A 17,247-nucleotide genomic window follows, 5' to 3' on the forward strand; every position below is an offset into this window, starting at 1 on the left:
ACTGCTGAGGATGGAAAGAGAGGAGCATCTATTTTGGGTCCATGTGTCATTTTGGTTCAGCAAAATAACAAACAAACCTCCCAAACCACACACACACACACACACACACACGAGAAAGTAAGGTTATTACATAATTGCTTGCTGCTCCCCCCACCCTTAAAGTAATGTTCTGAGCTGGAAAGGGGTGGGGTGGGGTGGGGGCGATGGCAACAAACCCCATTCCAAAAATCCAACAGCCTGTGTTCCGTTTCAGAAGGCACAGAGTGTACTGTACGGCCTATAAAACTCCAAAACAGCCTCCAGACACTTCTGCAATCGTCCTCCATCAAAACACTTTGCCTTGCATACAAAAATAAGATACAGGGCTGAATGGAATACACAATCAGGCCATTACAGTACAGGGAGGCTGCTACTTAGCAACGAGGGGGCTTTAAAGCTGAGATGCAGGAGAGGAAGCAGAAATCTGTCGAGCCTGTTGGGCAAATGATAAACATTAGCAGGTTTTTGTTGGGTTGGGTTGGGGGGGGGTTGAAGGGGGAACTACAGAAGCCGTGAAAAAAAGGGGGTGTGGGGAACAATAGTGTGTGTGTGCTTTTTTGGACTGCGTACATTAAAATAACAAAAGGGGGAAGGAGAGGGCAGAGGTTCTGAATAAATAAATCAGCTCATCATCTGATCTTCAGCTGACGGCTAGCTGCAAACATGGTTGAAGTCTCGTTGCCTCCCCACCACCCACAACCCCAAAAGGATGGAGGGATGTTTTCTAATACAGTGACCTCCACTGAACTCTTAGAATGTTCTCCATCTCGTGCAGAGGTCTACCAGCTTTTTTAAAAAAAAGAAATGAAATGAAATGAAAACATGCAGGGCTGGCCAGAGGGTGGAGAACCCGTGCATTTCGCAGAACCGCCAACGGCACCGGGCAAAAATAATCCATGACTTATTGGCATTCAGAAGGGTCTCTTGGCATCATCTTTGGTGCATGGTTGGGGGGGGAGGGGGCCTCGCGTCAGAACGCCGTAAATAGTGGAACGGAAGGGAGCTTTAAGAACAAGAAAGAGAGACAGGCAAACAGGAGTGCTGAGAAATAAAATGTATTTCATCAGGTAAAGGCTGCTGGGGGTGGGGGGTGCGGGTGGGGAGAGAAACATGCTGGCTGGCTGCATCAGCAGCAGCGAAGATCTTTGCCAGAACAGGAGCTCAGACGCAAAACCATATTATTCTAGTCGGCTTAAACTCTGAAGGCTGGGGGGTGGGGGGGTGAAAGGCAGGAAGGCGGGGTGGGGGAGAGAGAAAGAAATGTATTTTTCATCAGCAAGTGTATAATTTATAAACAGCATTAAACAGTTTGTGTTTTCTTTCTCTCCCCCCCCCCCTTGGGTTGGACGGCACTCAAGCCTGCATTAATTTCTGCTCTGGGTACAGTGTGTTCTTGGAGCCGCATCTGCCAGTGATCATAAACTCTCTGGAATGCTGGCAGAACATCCAGACCCTGCCAGCAAGCCGATGACATCACTCTGGGAATAAATTCGGGATGGCGGCCAAAATTCGAGGCGGCGAGAAGGGGAGGGGAGAAAAGGAAGAGAGTGGGTTTTTTTTAGAGAGACTCTGGAACAACATGAGCACTTCCTTTTCCTCTTGTTCTTTAAAAAGCCCGCTCCTTTGGGTTGCATCCAACTCACTTTTACTCACAGTAGACCTATTGGAATTAGTGGACCAAAGTCAGCTATGCCTGTTGGCTTCAATGGGTCTGCTCTCAGCACTACGAACATTGAATGGATGCAACCCTTTGGGGTCACTTGGAGCTGTGGTGATGCCCTCCTGTCGTTCGGCTCCAACTCCCACTAGTCCCAGCCAGCATGGGCAGTGGCCAAGGATGCTGGGAGCTGGAGGCCAACTGGGATAGCTCAGCTGGTAGAGCATGAGACTCTTAAGCTCAGGGTTGTGAGTTCGAGCCCCGTGTTAGGTGAAATATTTCTGCATTGCAGGGGATTGGAATAGATGAGCCACTCTCCATTGGAATGGAGAGTAGCACTGTTCCAAGTGAAGGGTGCCACCTTTATGCCACTTGGTACAACATTTCGCAACACTGCTGCCTCCGTGCTCTTTGTAGTGCCCATGTAGTGATTGCCTGCTCATCGGCCTTACAAAAGCACCATATGCAAAAATGGCATTGCTATTATTATTATTTCTAAATATTATTCAGCTCATTATCTGCTTTGCACAAGAGGTTCAAGCAAACTTACAAATGCAAGCAAATGCACAATGCAACAGAGGAAAACAAAATAATTAAAAAACAAACCACAACAACAAGCTCACCATGGCCTAACATGGTTATCATCAACAAAAAGGGGAGAGGATAATCAACAGCTGGCAGGAAAAGAAACAACACTCAAATGCCTGGGAGAAGAGAACCTATTAGTCTGGCTGTTATTGCCAGGCGAGCCTCCCTGGGGTGAGCATTGCATAGACAGGGAGCCATCACCAAAAAGACCTCTTCATTTTTAGGAGTTTGCTTTGGGCATGATCCTTTGGAAGTGTAAGTGGGTGGAAAGCACCCCGTGAGAGCATTCTGAACAGCAAGCTACACCAGCCCACTCGTAAGATGCAAGGAAAACGAAAGGGAGATAGAAGAATCCATACCTGGGGCCCAGTAGGGATTTTGCTTATGCACCTACATGGTTTAAGAGTGGATTAGAGAAACTGCTGGAGGAAGAGGGTGCAGGGTTAACAAAGGCTCTTAGTTGCTATGGCTCAGTGGAGATCTCTTGCTTTCAAGGGACCTGGTTAGCCACTGCACTGCCCCATCTCTTCTGCTTTCCTAAGATTCACTCAGAAATAATCTGGAAGTGTGTTTCTCTTTCACCCTCCTGGTTCCCAATCCAACAAGTGATCTGTGTTCAGATTTCCCTAGGTGGATCAGGGTGAGGAGCCATCAGAGTTCCCTCTTTGCATTATTGTCCCCTTTTCCTCCCTCCTCCAACCACATCCCCACCTCCAGTTCTACAAAACGGTGTTGCTAAGATCACATTCACTGCCAATCTGACTTGGGGAACATTTCTTTGCTCTAAAACCATGACGACTGAAACCTAGGGATGAACCCAAACCACCACATTATCCCAAATAAAGCTCTATCAGGTTGCTTCTCCATGGCACACCCAGAATCCCAGACAAAGCCAGGGTGGATAAAAATCAATGATTTAAAAAAAGAAAGAGATTTTTTAAAAAAATTAAATTGGACTTTAAAAATAAGATGCTTTTGTAGGAAAAATCTTTCTAAAGATAGTTTTCTATTTAAGTCACATTATAGTCAAAAGGATAAAAAGGTAAAGGGACCCCTGACCTTTAGGTCCAGTTGTGGATGACTCTGGGGTTGTGGCGCTCATCTCACTTTACTGGCCGAGGGAGCCAGCGTACAGTTCTGGGTCATGTGGCCAGCATGACGAAGCTGCTTCTGGCGAGCCAGAGCAGCGCATGGAAACGCCATTTAACTTCCTGCCAGAGCAGTACCTATTTATCTACTTGCACTTTGATGTGCTTTCAAACTGCTAGGTTGGCAGGAGCAGGGACCGAGCAATGGGAGCTCACCCCGTCGCGGGGATTCGAACCACCAACCTTCTGATCAGCAAGCCCTAGGCTCAGTGGTTTAACCCACAGCGCCACCCGCATCCCTAGTCAAAACGATATTCATCAGCAAATAAGAATTTGTTTTAATTTTTTCATGTGTGCTAAAACTCAGTCTAAGTTGTGTTGTGCATAAAAAAGTGTAACCAAATCAGCTAACAAACATGGATACATGTGCTATAATGTTATTGTTTTAGTTAAATAAATTGTTTAAATAGTTATTAAGGAAATGATTATTTTTTCTCCTCCCAAAAAAGTACAGCAGAAAAGTTGTCCAAATATAAACAGTTAACTTATTAAACCTCACAGTAATTTCATAATTATCGGTCTATGTATTTTAATAGTATAACCAAATCAGTAATTTTTGATACAACTGTAAACAAAAAACAAAAAAACCTCCTCTGAAAATTTATTATTCCAAAAATGAAACCTTCCTCTGGTTGTAAATATTAAGATTATACCAGCAAGATTTAGTCTTTCTGTAAATAAATAAATCAAGTCTTACTGACTAGTGATTTCAATTGTGATTCCAATTGTTATTCCAATTGTGATTCCAATTGTGATTTCAGTCAATTTGATTTAAATCAAATCTACCCTGGTCAAAGCTGAGCCATTTTTAGGAGCACAGGAAAATGTCTTATACCACGTCAGGTCCTTGGTCCATCAAGCTCAGTATTGCTTACAGCTGCCCTCCAGGGTTTCATATGGGAGACAAATCCCAGCTGTACCTAGATATGCCATGGGGAACTGAACCTGGGACCTTCTGCAGATCTACAGCCCTTCCCCACCCGGAATCTCATAAGCTCTTCTCTCTTTAGGGCTGGTCCATTTGTGGGTGGCTGCCTTTCTGGTGGACAGAGACTCAGATGGTGTTGAGAAGAGGCCCAGAACAAGGAGTTCAGTCCTCCGGTGCACAATACAAAGATACACACATTTCTGATGGCAGCGCAGCAGCCCTGACCTCCATAGGGCACGCGGCAACAGGGGCTGCCCTGATCAATCCTGTTATTTAATGTGAGGGTTTATCATCTGTTAATTGATTTTTGAAAATAAAAAAACCCTCTATCATCAGGTATCGCTCGTAAACACTTGATTAGTTAACGTGCATCCGAAGTGAAATTAAAAAACGCCACACAGAAACACAGAGCTCCAACTTCAATTAAGCCCGAGGTTTTACAACGATACAGCCAAATACTACAAAACATGTTAAGTGCTGGCAGGGGTGGGAAATGGGGCAAACAGCAGATAGGGGGGCTGGCTGGTCCACCTAGGGAGTCAATTTCTAATTAAACAAGTTGTGAATTTATCCGGAGAGAGAGAGAGAGAGAGAGAGAGAGAGAGAGAGAGAGAGAGAGAGAGAGAGAGAGGTTTTTTTAAAAAATCCATTGTTCCAGTGTTATGAGGAGACCTTCATTCATTCAAATCAGTGTAAGCTTATCTGGGAATGGAGGGAGAGCAAAAAAGGAGGGTGGGGGCAGAGAAAGTTGGAATAAAACAGCCTAAGGGGGTGCCGGTAGCTTTCATAAACAACAGCCCTGGAATTTAACGCGGTTGTTTTCGAGCACCAGAGCAGCTCCTCCCTCCCTCCCACCCAGGCAGGAAAGGGGGGAAAAAATCTTTCATGATGACAAACTTGGCTCGACGCTCACTGTACATACTGTACCCGCAAAGCAGGCAGCCAGCCAGCCAGCTGCTGGCACTGGGCCAAAACGACAACAACAAACAGAGGCAGCGTGCGCCAGAGAGGAGAGGGAGGGAGGGGAAGGAAAACACAGCTGAGAGGCAGCAGAGCGCTCTCTCCACACGGGCCGACACTGTGCTGTCCCCACCCCCAGACAGTGTGAACGGACACTGGGGAATCGCCGGCAGGTTTGGCTAAACCTGGTTTTGCAATCCTTGCATTCAGTGGTTACAGAATATTCACACATGCTCACACACACACACACACACACACACACTACTCTCTCTTGCATGTACACACGAACACAAAACATGACTTCTGTCTCTCTTGTTTCCTAACATGATCTATTCAGCCAGCCGGCTGCTTGCATGGACTCAAAGGATGGATTTGGGGTCTGGTTTCAAGGTGATGGGGCTAACCTATAAAGGTCTAAATGTCCCGGGAGTCAAATATTTGAAGCAATATTTGAAATGTGCAGGGAGTCCCTCCTTGACACTCTGCCACTGGCAGGAGCACATTTGAGGTGAGGCAAGGAAGGGCCTTATGTTCAGTGGCACCTTGTCCCTGGGAACCCCGCCCCCTTTCCTGAAGGATATCTGCCACTGACTCTCATCCCGGCCCATTTCAGTACCAGGTAAAGACCTGGTTACAGGTGTGTTGGTCTGCCGTAGTCGAAACAAAATTTAAAAAATCCTTCCAGTAGCACCTTAGAGACCAACAAAGTTTGTCATTGGTGTGAACTTTTGTGTGCATGCACACTTCTTCAGATACTTCCTCTCCATAATTTTTGGGCCCTCTAAACAGGATATATAAGTGGACAGCTACATTCCAGTTATTCTCAGAGGTAGGGCTTAATTTCAGGAGGTGCAAATGCGCAATTAACCTCTCCCCAACACGACTGAAATCCCCCCACAATTTCTTGTGGCAACTGACACCCCCCATTCCGATAAATGTCCCAGGGAACACATGGAGCTTCAGCAACCCTGCCATATTTTGTCACCTTCCGGAATTAACCCACCTGACTCCAGGAAAAACTGAAAGAAGGAACAGAATTTTGCCCACCCTCTTATCACCCTCAAACATAGGTTGAAAGTTCTCTTTGTACCTACAGCAAAGTTTTTGCTGGGTGGAAATGTGGAGCTTTGCTGGAGGGACGAAGTTTCCCTTGGAATATATTCCTATTTTTCTAAAATTGGCCTGGCACCGTACCACCTGTTTCATGGACGCGCTCACCATTAAAGCTCTTCCTCAGAGGTAGAGCACCTGCCTTGCATACAGAAGGACTTAGTTTCAATCCCTGGCACCTTCCTATAAAGCTGGACAGACCCTCATCTGAAACCCTGGAGAGCCACTGCCTGTCAGTGGAGACAGTGCTAGATTGGACCAAGGCATCTCCCTTACTTTCTCTGTTCTAAGACTGCAGTTTCCCATCATGCTCAGCTTCTGCCCTTTGACAGCAAGCCAATCAACAACTGAGTTGTTTCCAGCTCCTTCCGAAACCCTTTTTGGTCCATCAAGCCTACCCAGGCATGTAATTTTAGCACAGAATTTTGACATGGGAGTTTAGTAGTTATAAAGTGTTTTAAAATTACTGGTTTTATTTTATATTTAAAGGGTTTTTACAAAAGGTAACCAGTTTTTAAATTGGTGTTTTAAATGAACATTTTAGACCGTCTCTTGTGAGCCACTCAGAGGTCTTTTGTTCCAGTAAGCAGTATCTAAATTTAAATAAATACATTATTAAATAAATACATGCAAATCTCTGTGAACACGACTGTTGTTTCCTTCCCATGCTTACAGTGAGGACCAGGCTGTAAATACTCCAGAAGCTAACAACTGGGATATGGTAGGAGAACCCTATCTGTGTCCAAGGCTAGTGTCAGGAATCAGCATAACTGGGCAATCACCAAGGTCCGCACTGCAGCAGTGAGTCCACAGCCAGCCCTTGGAGACCCCAGGCTTGCTTTTGCTGCCGTCTTTTGCTGCTATCACCTGTTCACCCATCTCTTCTAAGCAATCAAGCCAGGGAGAGATGCAGAAGGCTCACCTCCCTCCCCCTTTCCCTCAGGACTGCTGTGTAGCTAGGACTCAAAAATAATATGGTGAATGAATGCACAGCAGTTGAGGATGAGGAACAAATTTGTGGTGGGCAAGAGGGGGGTTGTTAGCTTTCTGAATTTTAATGAGAAACTACCTAATCTGCACACCTCAAAGCCATCCTTTGAAATCTGCACTTATCTGAATTTTGCAATGCTGTTTTCCAACCAAAGAATATGTGCAAAAATGTGTATACATATTAGAAGAAAGGGGGCATAAAAATGCATTTGTATATGAAAATTGATTGTTTTGGGAGAAATTGCAAAAAAAACTAATTAGATTTTTTTGCAGTAGTCCAAGCGGGAGATAACTAGAGCATGTACCACTCTGGCGAGACAGTCAAGGAACTCCCAGCCAGCCAGTCACAATAGTCAAGGCAGTATGCTGCTGTCACTGAGCATGTTCTGTCCTGGTTGGGTGCCCCCCCCAATTCAGTTCTCTTGCTTAAATGCCACCCCCCCCTCCTTCTGCAAAGCTTGGGACACATAAGCTACATAAGGAGCACAATTCAGAGAACTGAGCATCTGGGATGGTTGCACACCGAGTTGATCTCACAAGTAAGTTTGGGACTGAATTAACTTTCAGGGTGCCAAGCCTCCTCACCCGCTTAGCATTCCAGCCCCTTGATAGCCGTTTAATTAAGGAGCCTGCATAATTTGAGCCCAATCGTGAGATTCATTACAGGAAGCGAGTGCCTAATTCTGCAACAGTTTTACTAATGCAACTTCAGCGGATGCTCGGAGAATGCAGCTTTCGCAACACATACACGGGAATGCAGAACGTATTGGTGGAGACAAAGACAGGTGGAATAGGGGGAGCCATGTCTGTCCATACTGGAAGGATGGAATAGTAATCAGCCACTTGGGATTCAAAGTATGCCACTGCAGGACTCTGCTTAAGCACCTGTAGTATCAGGGAGCCAAAGAAAACCATTCAGAACGGCAAGACCTGGCTCTGAGGACCTCTGACAAAGTGTAACCAATTGGTTTTAATGGCTGGGAAATCATTTAGAAATTGTAGTTTGTACTCTTCAACAGGGCAAAGTCTGAAGCGTGGCTCATGTTCTGAATTGGTATGCATTTAAACCAGCAGTGTGCCTAACTCCAATAGCAATCTTTAGAAGTATGTTTCTGGTGTATGGAGAACTCTCAGGAGGGAGGGAGGCCACAGCTTCTAGAGAGTTGAACTTCTGTGCATCCAATGTCCTAGCACAATGGCTACCATTATTTGTTGATGGACTATGCCAAAATTAAGTTGATGGACTATGCCAAAATGGCAAAAATTACTGGAGGAATCAGAGATCAGGAAGGCCAGAATTTTAATAAGGAAGGGAAGTTACATAATTTACCTTTAAAACCATTGTAAACAGCTAATGTCATTAGCAGGATTGGAATAACACTTATAGTTTAATGTTGAATTTTGGATACAACGGAGATGAAAAAGATTGGAATATTACTGTATAAAAGATGCAGGAGGAAAGGTTAACAAATGGACCCACAAAGGGGAGGAGGAAAGTACAGTACAGGAGATTCTTTGGAATCTTGTTTTAATGTTGGTTGTTGGATAATTGGTTGTAAATTTTTAAAATGCAAAACTAATTTTTTTTAAAAAAATAAAAATACTGGCCTAACTTACCATGCCACCTGAGTGCTTAACGGAGGTGATATGATAGCCATTTTGAAATATCCGAAGGGCTGTCACTTTGAAGATGGAGCTGTTTTCTGCTGCTCCTGAAGGTAGGATCTGTGACCAATGGATTCTGACTAAACATTAGGAAGAACTTCCTGATGGTGATTGCTGCTTGGCAGGGGAACAGGCTACCTCAGAGGATGGTGGCCTCTCTTTCATTGGAGGTTTCTAAATAGAGATTAGATGGCCAACTGTTTGGGATTCTTTAGCTGTGATTCCTGCACTGCAAAGAGGTTTAAAGACTGTCTCAAGGCAAATCTAAAAAAATGTAGTATAAACACTGACAACTGGGAAACACTGACCTGCGAGCGCTCCAGTTGGAGAACAGCCTTTACCAAAGGTGTCATGGGCTTTGAAGACACTCAAACTTAGGACGCAAGGGAGAAACGTGCTAAGAGGAAGGCACGCTTGGCATATCCACACCGTGATCAACTCCCGCCCGGAAACCAATGTCCCCACTGTGGAAGGACGTGTGGATCCAGAATTGGCCTCCACAGTCACTTACGGACTCAATGTTTAAACCGTGTTTATGGAAGACAGTCTTACTCAGCTACAAGGGACCACCAAAGAAGAAGAAGAGGATTGGACTAGATGACCCTTGGGGTACCCTCCAACTCTACAATTCTGTGATTCTACAGTGTTATCTCCATAACCTCACCATCTCACACTCTTCACCCCCAGAAGCCCACACAGCAAGCTGCAGACACAAAATAATCTATGCAAAATAAGAAAAGCTGCTCCGTTCTTACAAGTCAAGACCTAACTGAGGCTGGTGACCAGGTATGTGAGCTTTCTGTTATCACACAAGCATCCTCAACAGGCAGACCAGAGCAATATTTCATAGGTATAAAAAGGGAACAAGCTGGATCACAAGTTAACAGCCAAGAGGGCCAATTGTCAGCAAACAGCTCAGTTTGGTGGCTTTGGAAAACCTTGTTCTACACACAGCGGCGGGAACTTCATGCTCCGCCACCGGGGGCGGAGAGCAGGCGCAATGCCCCCAGGGATGGGGCCCAGGGGCGGGGCGCAGATTTTGGGGGCAGGGCATGCCGTGCGCAGGGGCAGGGCACATGCTTTGGGGCGGGGGCGCCGTGTGCAGGGGTGCAGCGCACATTTTGGGGGCAGGGTGGGCAGCCGCAATAATGCCCCTGGGATCATGCTGCTTGGGGCAGCCTGCCCCCACCGCCCCTATCTTACTGTCTACACCCTTGTCAACACATAACCTGTGATTTGATTCATTTTATGTTCTCCATGGAACATAGAGTGCTCACTGGAAGGACAGATCCTGAAGCTGAGGCTCCAATACTTTGGCCACCTCGTGAGAAGAGAAGACTCCCTGGAAAAGACCGTGATGTTGGGAAAGATTGAGGGCACAAGGAGAAGGGAGCGACAGAGGACGAGATGTTCTCGGACCAAATTGCGGGAGGTAGTGGAAGACAGGAGTGCCTGGCATACTCTGGTCCATGGGTTCACGAAGAGTTGGACACGACTAAACAACAACAAATGTTCTCCATGATGAAGGGATATGTGAAACTGAGAGGCTTGCAACCAATTTTTTTAAAAAACACATCTCCCTCCACTTTGTCTCTCTTGCCTTTTGGAACAAGTCCCACCTCATACACACACACCAGTCACTATTTATTCAGAGGGAGTGAGAGAACATGAAATGCATTGACATATGTTTTGGTCCTAAGTGTTCATCTTCTTGTATGCTCTAAACCAGGGGTAGGGAGCCTAAGCATAGCTGCCAAGTTTTCCCTTTTCTCGCGAGGAAGCCTATTCAGCATAATGGAATTTCCCTTTAAAAAAGGGATAACTTGGCAGCTATGAGCCTAAGGTCCATGGGCCGGGTGATGATGATAGAGTTTCAGCATACTGTATTCCAATCCTGACTGGGCTAAAATATCATTAACCTGGAAAGTGGATGGGAGGAAGGAATGTCCCTCCCCCATTTTTCCAAACTTACCTGAATGAGCCAATAAGTGCATCCGGAGCCGCAGGCTGTCAAGGAATCTTTTCCCGCACAATTCACACCCATAAGTCTTCATTCCACTGTGCAGTTTCCTACAGAAAGACAAAAGACGAGGGGAAAGTGAGTCTTCTTTGTATGCTCAGAGATTTTGAGTGCCAGGGGTGAAAAGAATTTATTTTTAAACATCAGAACTTAACCCATGGGGATGTTTCACAAAATCTACTGTTACTGACAGATTCTCATCAGTTAAGAATCACAGGAAATATATTATATTATATTGGGAGGGTTGAGCAGGGGAGTTTTTAAACAACCACATAGGCTTGTTGTATTCAAGACTTCTGAAGCATTTATACATACAACCAAATAAGGTTTTAAAAGACAGAAGCATGCCCACAGACAACAAAAACTATCTCTCACACACCACATCACCGGTGAGCTGATGTGGCATGTGATAGATGGTTTTTTGTTGTAGCCTTGCTCAACCCAGCCTCAGTTCTGCAACTGTAAAATGGGTGCTTTTAATGACTGAAATGGAATAGCCACAGACAGCTTGATGCTATACAGTAGTTTTAAACATGTTCCCACCCCACCCCACCACCCCCAATCTACTGATGGACCACCTCTCGTGGTGGCTAGTAGGGGCTGCTGAGAAGAGGAGTCACAAAGTGGTTTTTTACACTTTTTTACACTTATAAAAATGTGAAAACAACTGGTGAGAAGAAACAGCAATATATGAAGAAATATCTGAAGAAGTGTGCATGCACACGAAAGCTCATACCAATGACAAACTTAGTTGGTCTCTAAGGTGCTGCTGGAAGGAATTTTTTTATTTCGTTTTGACTACGTCAGACCAACATGGCTACCTATCTGTAACTAGCTATTTATGAGTTAAGGAAGGGCAGAAATGCCAACACAATGATTGGAAGGGGGGTGGGGGGTGAAGAGGAAAAGGTACTCAATCAATATCCTGGGAGATTTATTTTCCTGCTTCCATCTCTACTCCTAACCCAGGGCTGTGAATCTAGACACTTCCCAAGACAGGTGATGAAAGGCACCCATCCATGGCCTTTCAGGTTGGGAGGATGCGCTGTTTATTTTATAAAACAGCTGCTCATCAAAGAGTGAACTGGTGAAGTCCTTGAGCCATTGGTATCGCGGCCCAAATGATACTGTATTTAGCAGACTGAGCTATATCCCAGGCACTCGAGGCGGGTACAAAGCAAAGCAGGTGAGGGGGTGTGGTTTAGATAGAGGGTGTGGTCTAGAAAAAGTCCCAAGGGCAGATTAGGGAGGTCACCAGGTCCGGGGTTCCTCAGCCCTGCACTAAAAGTCCCACACAGTTTTTTTCTCCACATTTTAACAGTGGAGAGGGTCACTACAACCAGAAGGTGGGAAATGTTGCCATGGAATAACACTGCCTAAATGTAAATGTGCTTTGCGGCATGCAGCAGTGAAAGGAAGACTGAACCAGTTTAGCTGCATAGTGCAGAATATAATGGATGGCACAACCTGATCCCACATTTTTGCACTTGGAGGATTAACTACCATGCACCACTTCAGACCAAGATGATTTTGACCCTGAAATGGATTTATCAGTCCTCTTCATATAAATCAATCAAAGAGGTTTAAGCTCCTTGGTGGCTCATCCACTGCCAATAGGTGTGCAAGTTAAATGCTAAAATGCTCATGTTTAAGCTGCTCTCAGCTCAAATGCCTTCACACCCACCTGCAAAATTTGCCCCTCTGTTTACAGGTGGCAAAACTAAAAGACACAGTTGTCCATCTCCAAAAAGTTTTCTGCGACCTTTTGTACCCTCCCTTTGGTGGCCATGGAGGTGCCTCGTTTAATTTCCCCTGCTCCCGCTTCTTTGCACTTCTTATACTTGCTACTGCCAGTGGCAATGGTGGTACCTTCCAGTGGCCATGATGCAGTGCGATTTCAAGAGTGTCCCAGGGAGAGAATGGAAGCCTGCTCTTGGTTTTCCCCTACTTTGGCAGGCCAGATACCTCTGGGTGCAAGGGAGACCTCCAGTGCTACTGGCTGCCACAGCTTGCAGTTAAGAAACTGCAAGAAGTAAATACTACGAATCACCAACACTGCAGGACATATGAAAGGGTGGGGTTAAACTACCTCACTTTTGAACCCCTGTGCCCAATTTTGGCTGGATACCAGGTAGAGAATTCCATCAGAAATGGGAATAGCAGCAGAAATTGCCACAATTTGCATGGTCGTCTGAAGTCAGGAATGGAAATCACACAAGGAAATGAGCAGTATTCATCTTCATCTTGTTGTGTTTGCAAATCTTCCATAAATAATTACATTATTTTCTGCATTGTTTCTGATGTTTCCCTTCCATTGAAATTAATTACACACAGGCAACTCCCATTTTAGCTGTGAGCGATATGTGTGTGATTGCACACACACACACACACACACACACACACACACACACACACACACACACACACCACAGGACCAAACCTGAAAATGACCCAGAAAGTTCATAAAGATGTCACCGAAACATCACTGAAAAGGTGGAACAGGAATGGAGTGGGGGCAGAATAGGGTGTTTGCAGGCTTTTCCAATGGATTCCGATTTCACACAATTCCACATAAGCGCGCAATGACCCAGAGAGCAACCCACACACAAATGGGGTGTTGCCTGTAATTACTTTTTTTTTAACCATGATGGATAGTGAAACAAATAATGCAGTCTTTTGTGGAAATCAAATTGTGGTGGAACGGAAACAGCACTGATTGCAACGAAGTCAGGGTAGACAGAAATCGCTGCCTCCTTACACTGGGACTAGGTGTAAGCATATCATTTTGGAGAAGACACAGCATCGCCCCACCTTTTCAGAGCCGCATGACAGCCCATGAGGGCCGAATGTGCTGTTCTAAAGAGCCCCTTTCCATACTGAAGGACACACGAGTGTTCGAAGAGAACCACTATCCCAGCAGAGTGTTTGCAGACAAGACAGTCCTCCTTCTCTTCCCTGCTCCCTCCCACGGCCCCAAGCAAGGCATTTGAACAGGGTGTCAGAAATGACAAAAGAACGCATTAATCTTACTACACCCAACAGCTCACCTACAGATCTGCATGGCAATCAAACTCGGTGTCCCAACCCTTCTATTGGTTACATAACTGAGTCTTTGTGGGTTTTTTTTGTTATTTTGTTTTTTTAAAAAACCAGTGCTTTGGCTTTCGGCAAGTCATTTATTTGAAATATCTCTATCAACAAATTTCAGCAGGAACAAAAGTTTTCCATTTGGCACCTGCTTATAGCATGATGTTATCATAGCCAATCTCATACAGTCTCTTTCAGCAAGGTCTTTAAAGCACTTTATCTCCCAGGCTCCTGGTAGCGAAATATGATTGAAATGTTCTATTTATGCTCAGTGGATTAAGGCTATGTTGCCACACACACATAAAAAAAAGAGGAAAACCCTTGCAGATGTAAGCAAGGTATTATAGCCATCCACGCTGTTAAGATCTGAAAGAGAAAGATCAATAGACAAGTCGACCATTTTCACTAAAGTTGTGCTTTTAAGAAAGAAGGAATGGAGGGGGAGGGGAGGGACCCGAGAAAACACATTCAAAGTATGTGGGTATTGATTCCCAATTATACACTCCCGAAATGGCACAGCCCAGAAAAATTATCTGCACTTTTTTAATATTCGACATCTTACTGACATCATGAATTCCTAATCTCTTGTGCATCCTGAATAAGTAAATGAAATGTCCCTCTAAGCAAAGTAAAGCCACAATGTGGTGCGAAGGGGATTGTAGAGGGAGACACACACCCTGGAAATCTCCTTCTGCTTCAACAGAACGCAAGTGATCCTCCTGGGGAGGTTTGTGCCACAGGTTAATATGAATGCACAGGTGAAGACAATTCTGCTGGAACGGTCCTGAATAGGCCGACACAAATAAATCACCCCCAAACTAGCAAGCCACCCATCTACAAGCTTTGCCTGTTGGAAATTTGGAGTCTTTTTAGCAGATTGCTATAGCTTGCACATCTCCCACTCTTAAAGGGGGAGAGTCAGAAAGGTATGTTTTTTTATCAAGCCCATCATACATGTATATTTATCAAGCAAAGCTCTAGGAGTAATGCTTTGTTGTTGTTGTTTAGTCGTTTAGTCGTGTCTGACTCTTCGTGACCCCATGGACCATAGCACGCCAGGCACTCCTGTCTTCCACTGCCTCCCGCAGTTTGGTCAAACTCATGTTCGTAGCTTCGAGAACACTGTCCAACCATCTCGTCCTCTGCCGTCCCCTTCTCCTAGTGCCCTCCATCTTTCCCAACATCAAGGTCTTTTCCAAGGATCTTGGAACTCCAACTTAAATACCACCTTCCTATAAACCTTCATATCAAAGTCAACCAACGGGGAAGGGCCATAGACTCAGGGGAAGAGCGTATGCTTTGCATGCAGAAGGTACTGGGTTCAATTTGGCATCATCCTCAGGTACAGCTGGGGGGGGGAACCTCTGCTTGAAATATTGGAGAGCTGCCGCCAGTCAGTGTCAACAAAACTGAGCTAGGTGGACCAATGGTCGACTCAGCGTAAGGCCATATGGTAACTGAAGAGGGCTGAGGCTTCTACTGAATTTTGGCACGCTGGTTTTTTGAATGTGATCGCATGTGACAAGACTGTGCACAGCTGAACATATCCTGGGTCAAGGGGGCCGTGCTAGACAACAGCTCCTGACTTATCGAACCATTCAGAGAGACCACTGGGGAAAAAGAGCCAAGGCATGTGAGCTAAGTGGTCTTCATTCAGGTTCTGAATACTGTCACCAACCACCACCCAGAGTGGCCTCTACCTTCCCTCAACTGCCACCACAGGGGCAGAGGGGAGGGGAGAAGAAGCAGTAATAGTGATATTATCCATTGTACTGTAACACACACACACACACACACACACACACACACACACTGCAATGATCTTACGTAAACCACTTTGTGATGTCCATCTGAAAAACAGTATAAAAATATTGCAAATACGTAAACATATAAATATTGGTAAGCTACCCACAAGAAAATCAAAGCTATCCATTCTGAAGGAAATCAGCCCTGAGTGCTCACTGGAAGGCCAGATCCTGAAGCTGAGGCTCCTATACTTTGTTCACCTCATGAGAAGAGAAGACTATCTGGAAAAGACACCGATGCTGGGAAAGATTGAGGGCCACAAGGAGAAGGGGACAACAGAGGATGAGATGGTTGGACAGTGTTCTCGGACCAAACTGCGGGAGGCAGTGGATGACAGGAGTGCCTGGCGTGCTCTGGTCCATGGGGTCATGAAGAGTCAGACATGACTAAACGACTAAATAACAACAACAACAACAACAACAACAACAACAACAACAACCCACAGCCTTGGTTCCACCGGAAATATGATTGAGAAGCGGGAGGCAATGCCTACAGTTGAATACATCAGTGATACATCCTTTTTCTATGCAGGTGCCAATTGTATGCAGAGAGTCCCAGGTAGGAACCCTAGAATCTCTTCTCACAGGTAGAAGGGCTGGGAAAGTCTTCTACCTGAGACCACAGAAACCAGCTGCCAAGATACAATGCCAATACCATAGGCCTTGTTTGCCAAGGCGACAAACCTGGACTAGAAACAACCCAGGAGCCTCGTCCTTCAAGCAGCTAAAAATTGGAAAGTGGTGCTCATGAAAGTTCACCTTTCCACACCCTCCCTGTGGAGCCAACACCAACAAATTTGTGGTGGGCAGTTGGCTTCAAGGAACTGGATGGACTTTACTTCAATGCTGGGAATATTTAAGTAAGCCAGAACCCCAATTATAGATGGTGGCTGTAGATCTTGCAAAGACAACCTACTCAGGAGAGAAGTTATCACAGCAGAATTGGCAAGGGCTTCCTCCCCACCCCTCTTTAAACTATTGAGGAAGACTGGAGTTTGGGGGGGGGGAGAATTGCTGCACTCCTGCCTTCCGCAAAGGCCACTGGAAAGAACAAACAATCAGACACTGGACTGGAAAGCAGGGGGCCTCTCGCAAGCAGTAGGTAATTAAAAAGGCCTGTAAAATCTCCTGCAAAAAAAAAAAAAGCACTTCAAAGAGACCGTAATTCCAGCACTGACCAGTCAGGACTGTGTGGTGTAAAAATTATGAGTTTTCCCAATGGGGTGCTTTGTGTGAAAAGGCAAAGGGGA

At 45.4% G+C, this 17,247-nt stretch overlaps 1 protein-coding gene across 3 annotated transcripts in view; it reads right to left on the bottom strand.

The window, feature by feature from the left end:
* The window catches only part of ZBTB16 (zinc finger and BTB domain containing 16), a 190,119-nt gene that overhangs the window by 94,298 nt on the left and 78,574 nt on the right, over window positions 1-17,247 (bottom strand). For all 3 annotated transcript variants that reach the window (XM_035138957.2, XM_035138956.2, XM_035138955.2), the window contains exon 3: window positions 11,058-11,155. In XM_035138957.2, coding sequence (XP_034994848.2) covers window positions 11,058-11,155 — 98 coding nt within the window. The remainder of the gene's footprint in view (window positions 1-11,057; window positions 11,156-17,247) is intronic.

Source organism: Zootoca vivipara, chromosome 15 (genome assembly GCF_963506605.1).
Source record: "Zootoca vivipara chromosome 15, rZooViv1.1, whole genome shotgun sequence".
Classification (NCBI taxonomy): Eukaryota; Metazoa; Chordata; class Lepidosauria; order Squamata; family Lacertidae; genus Zootoca; species Zootoca vivipara.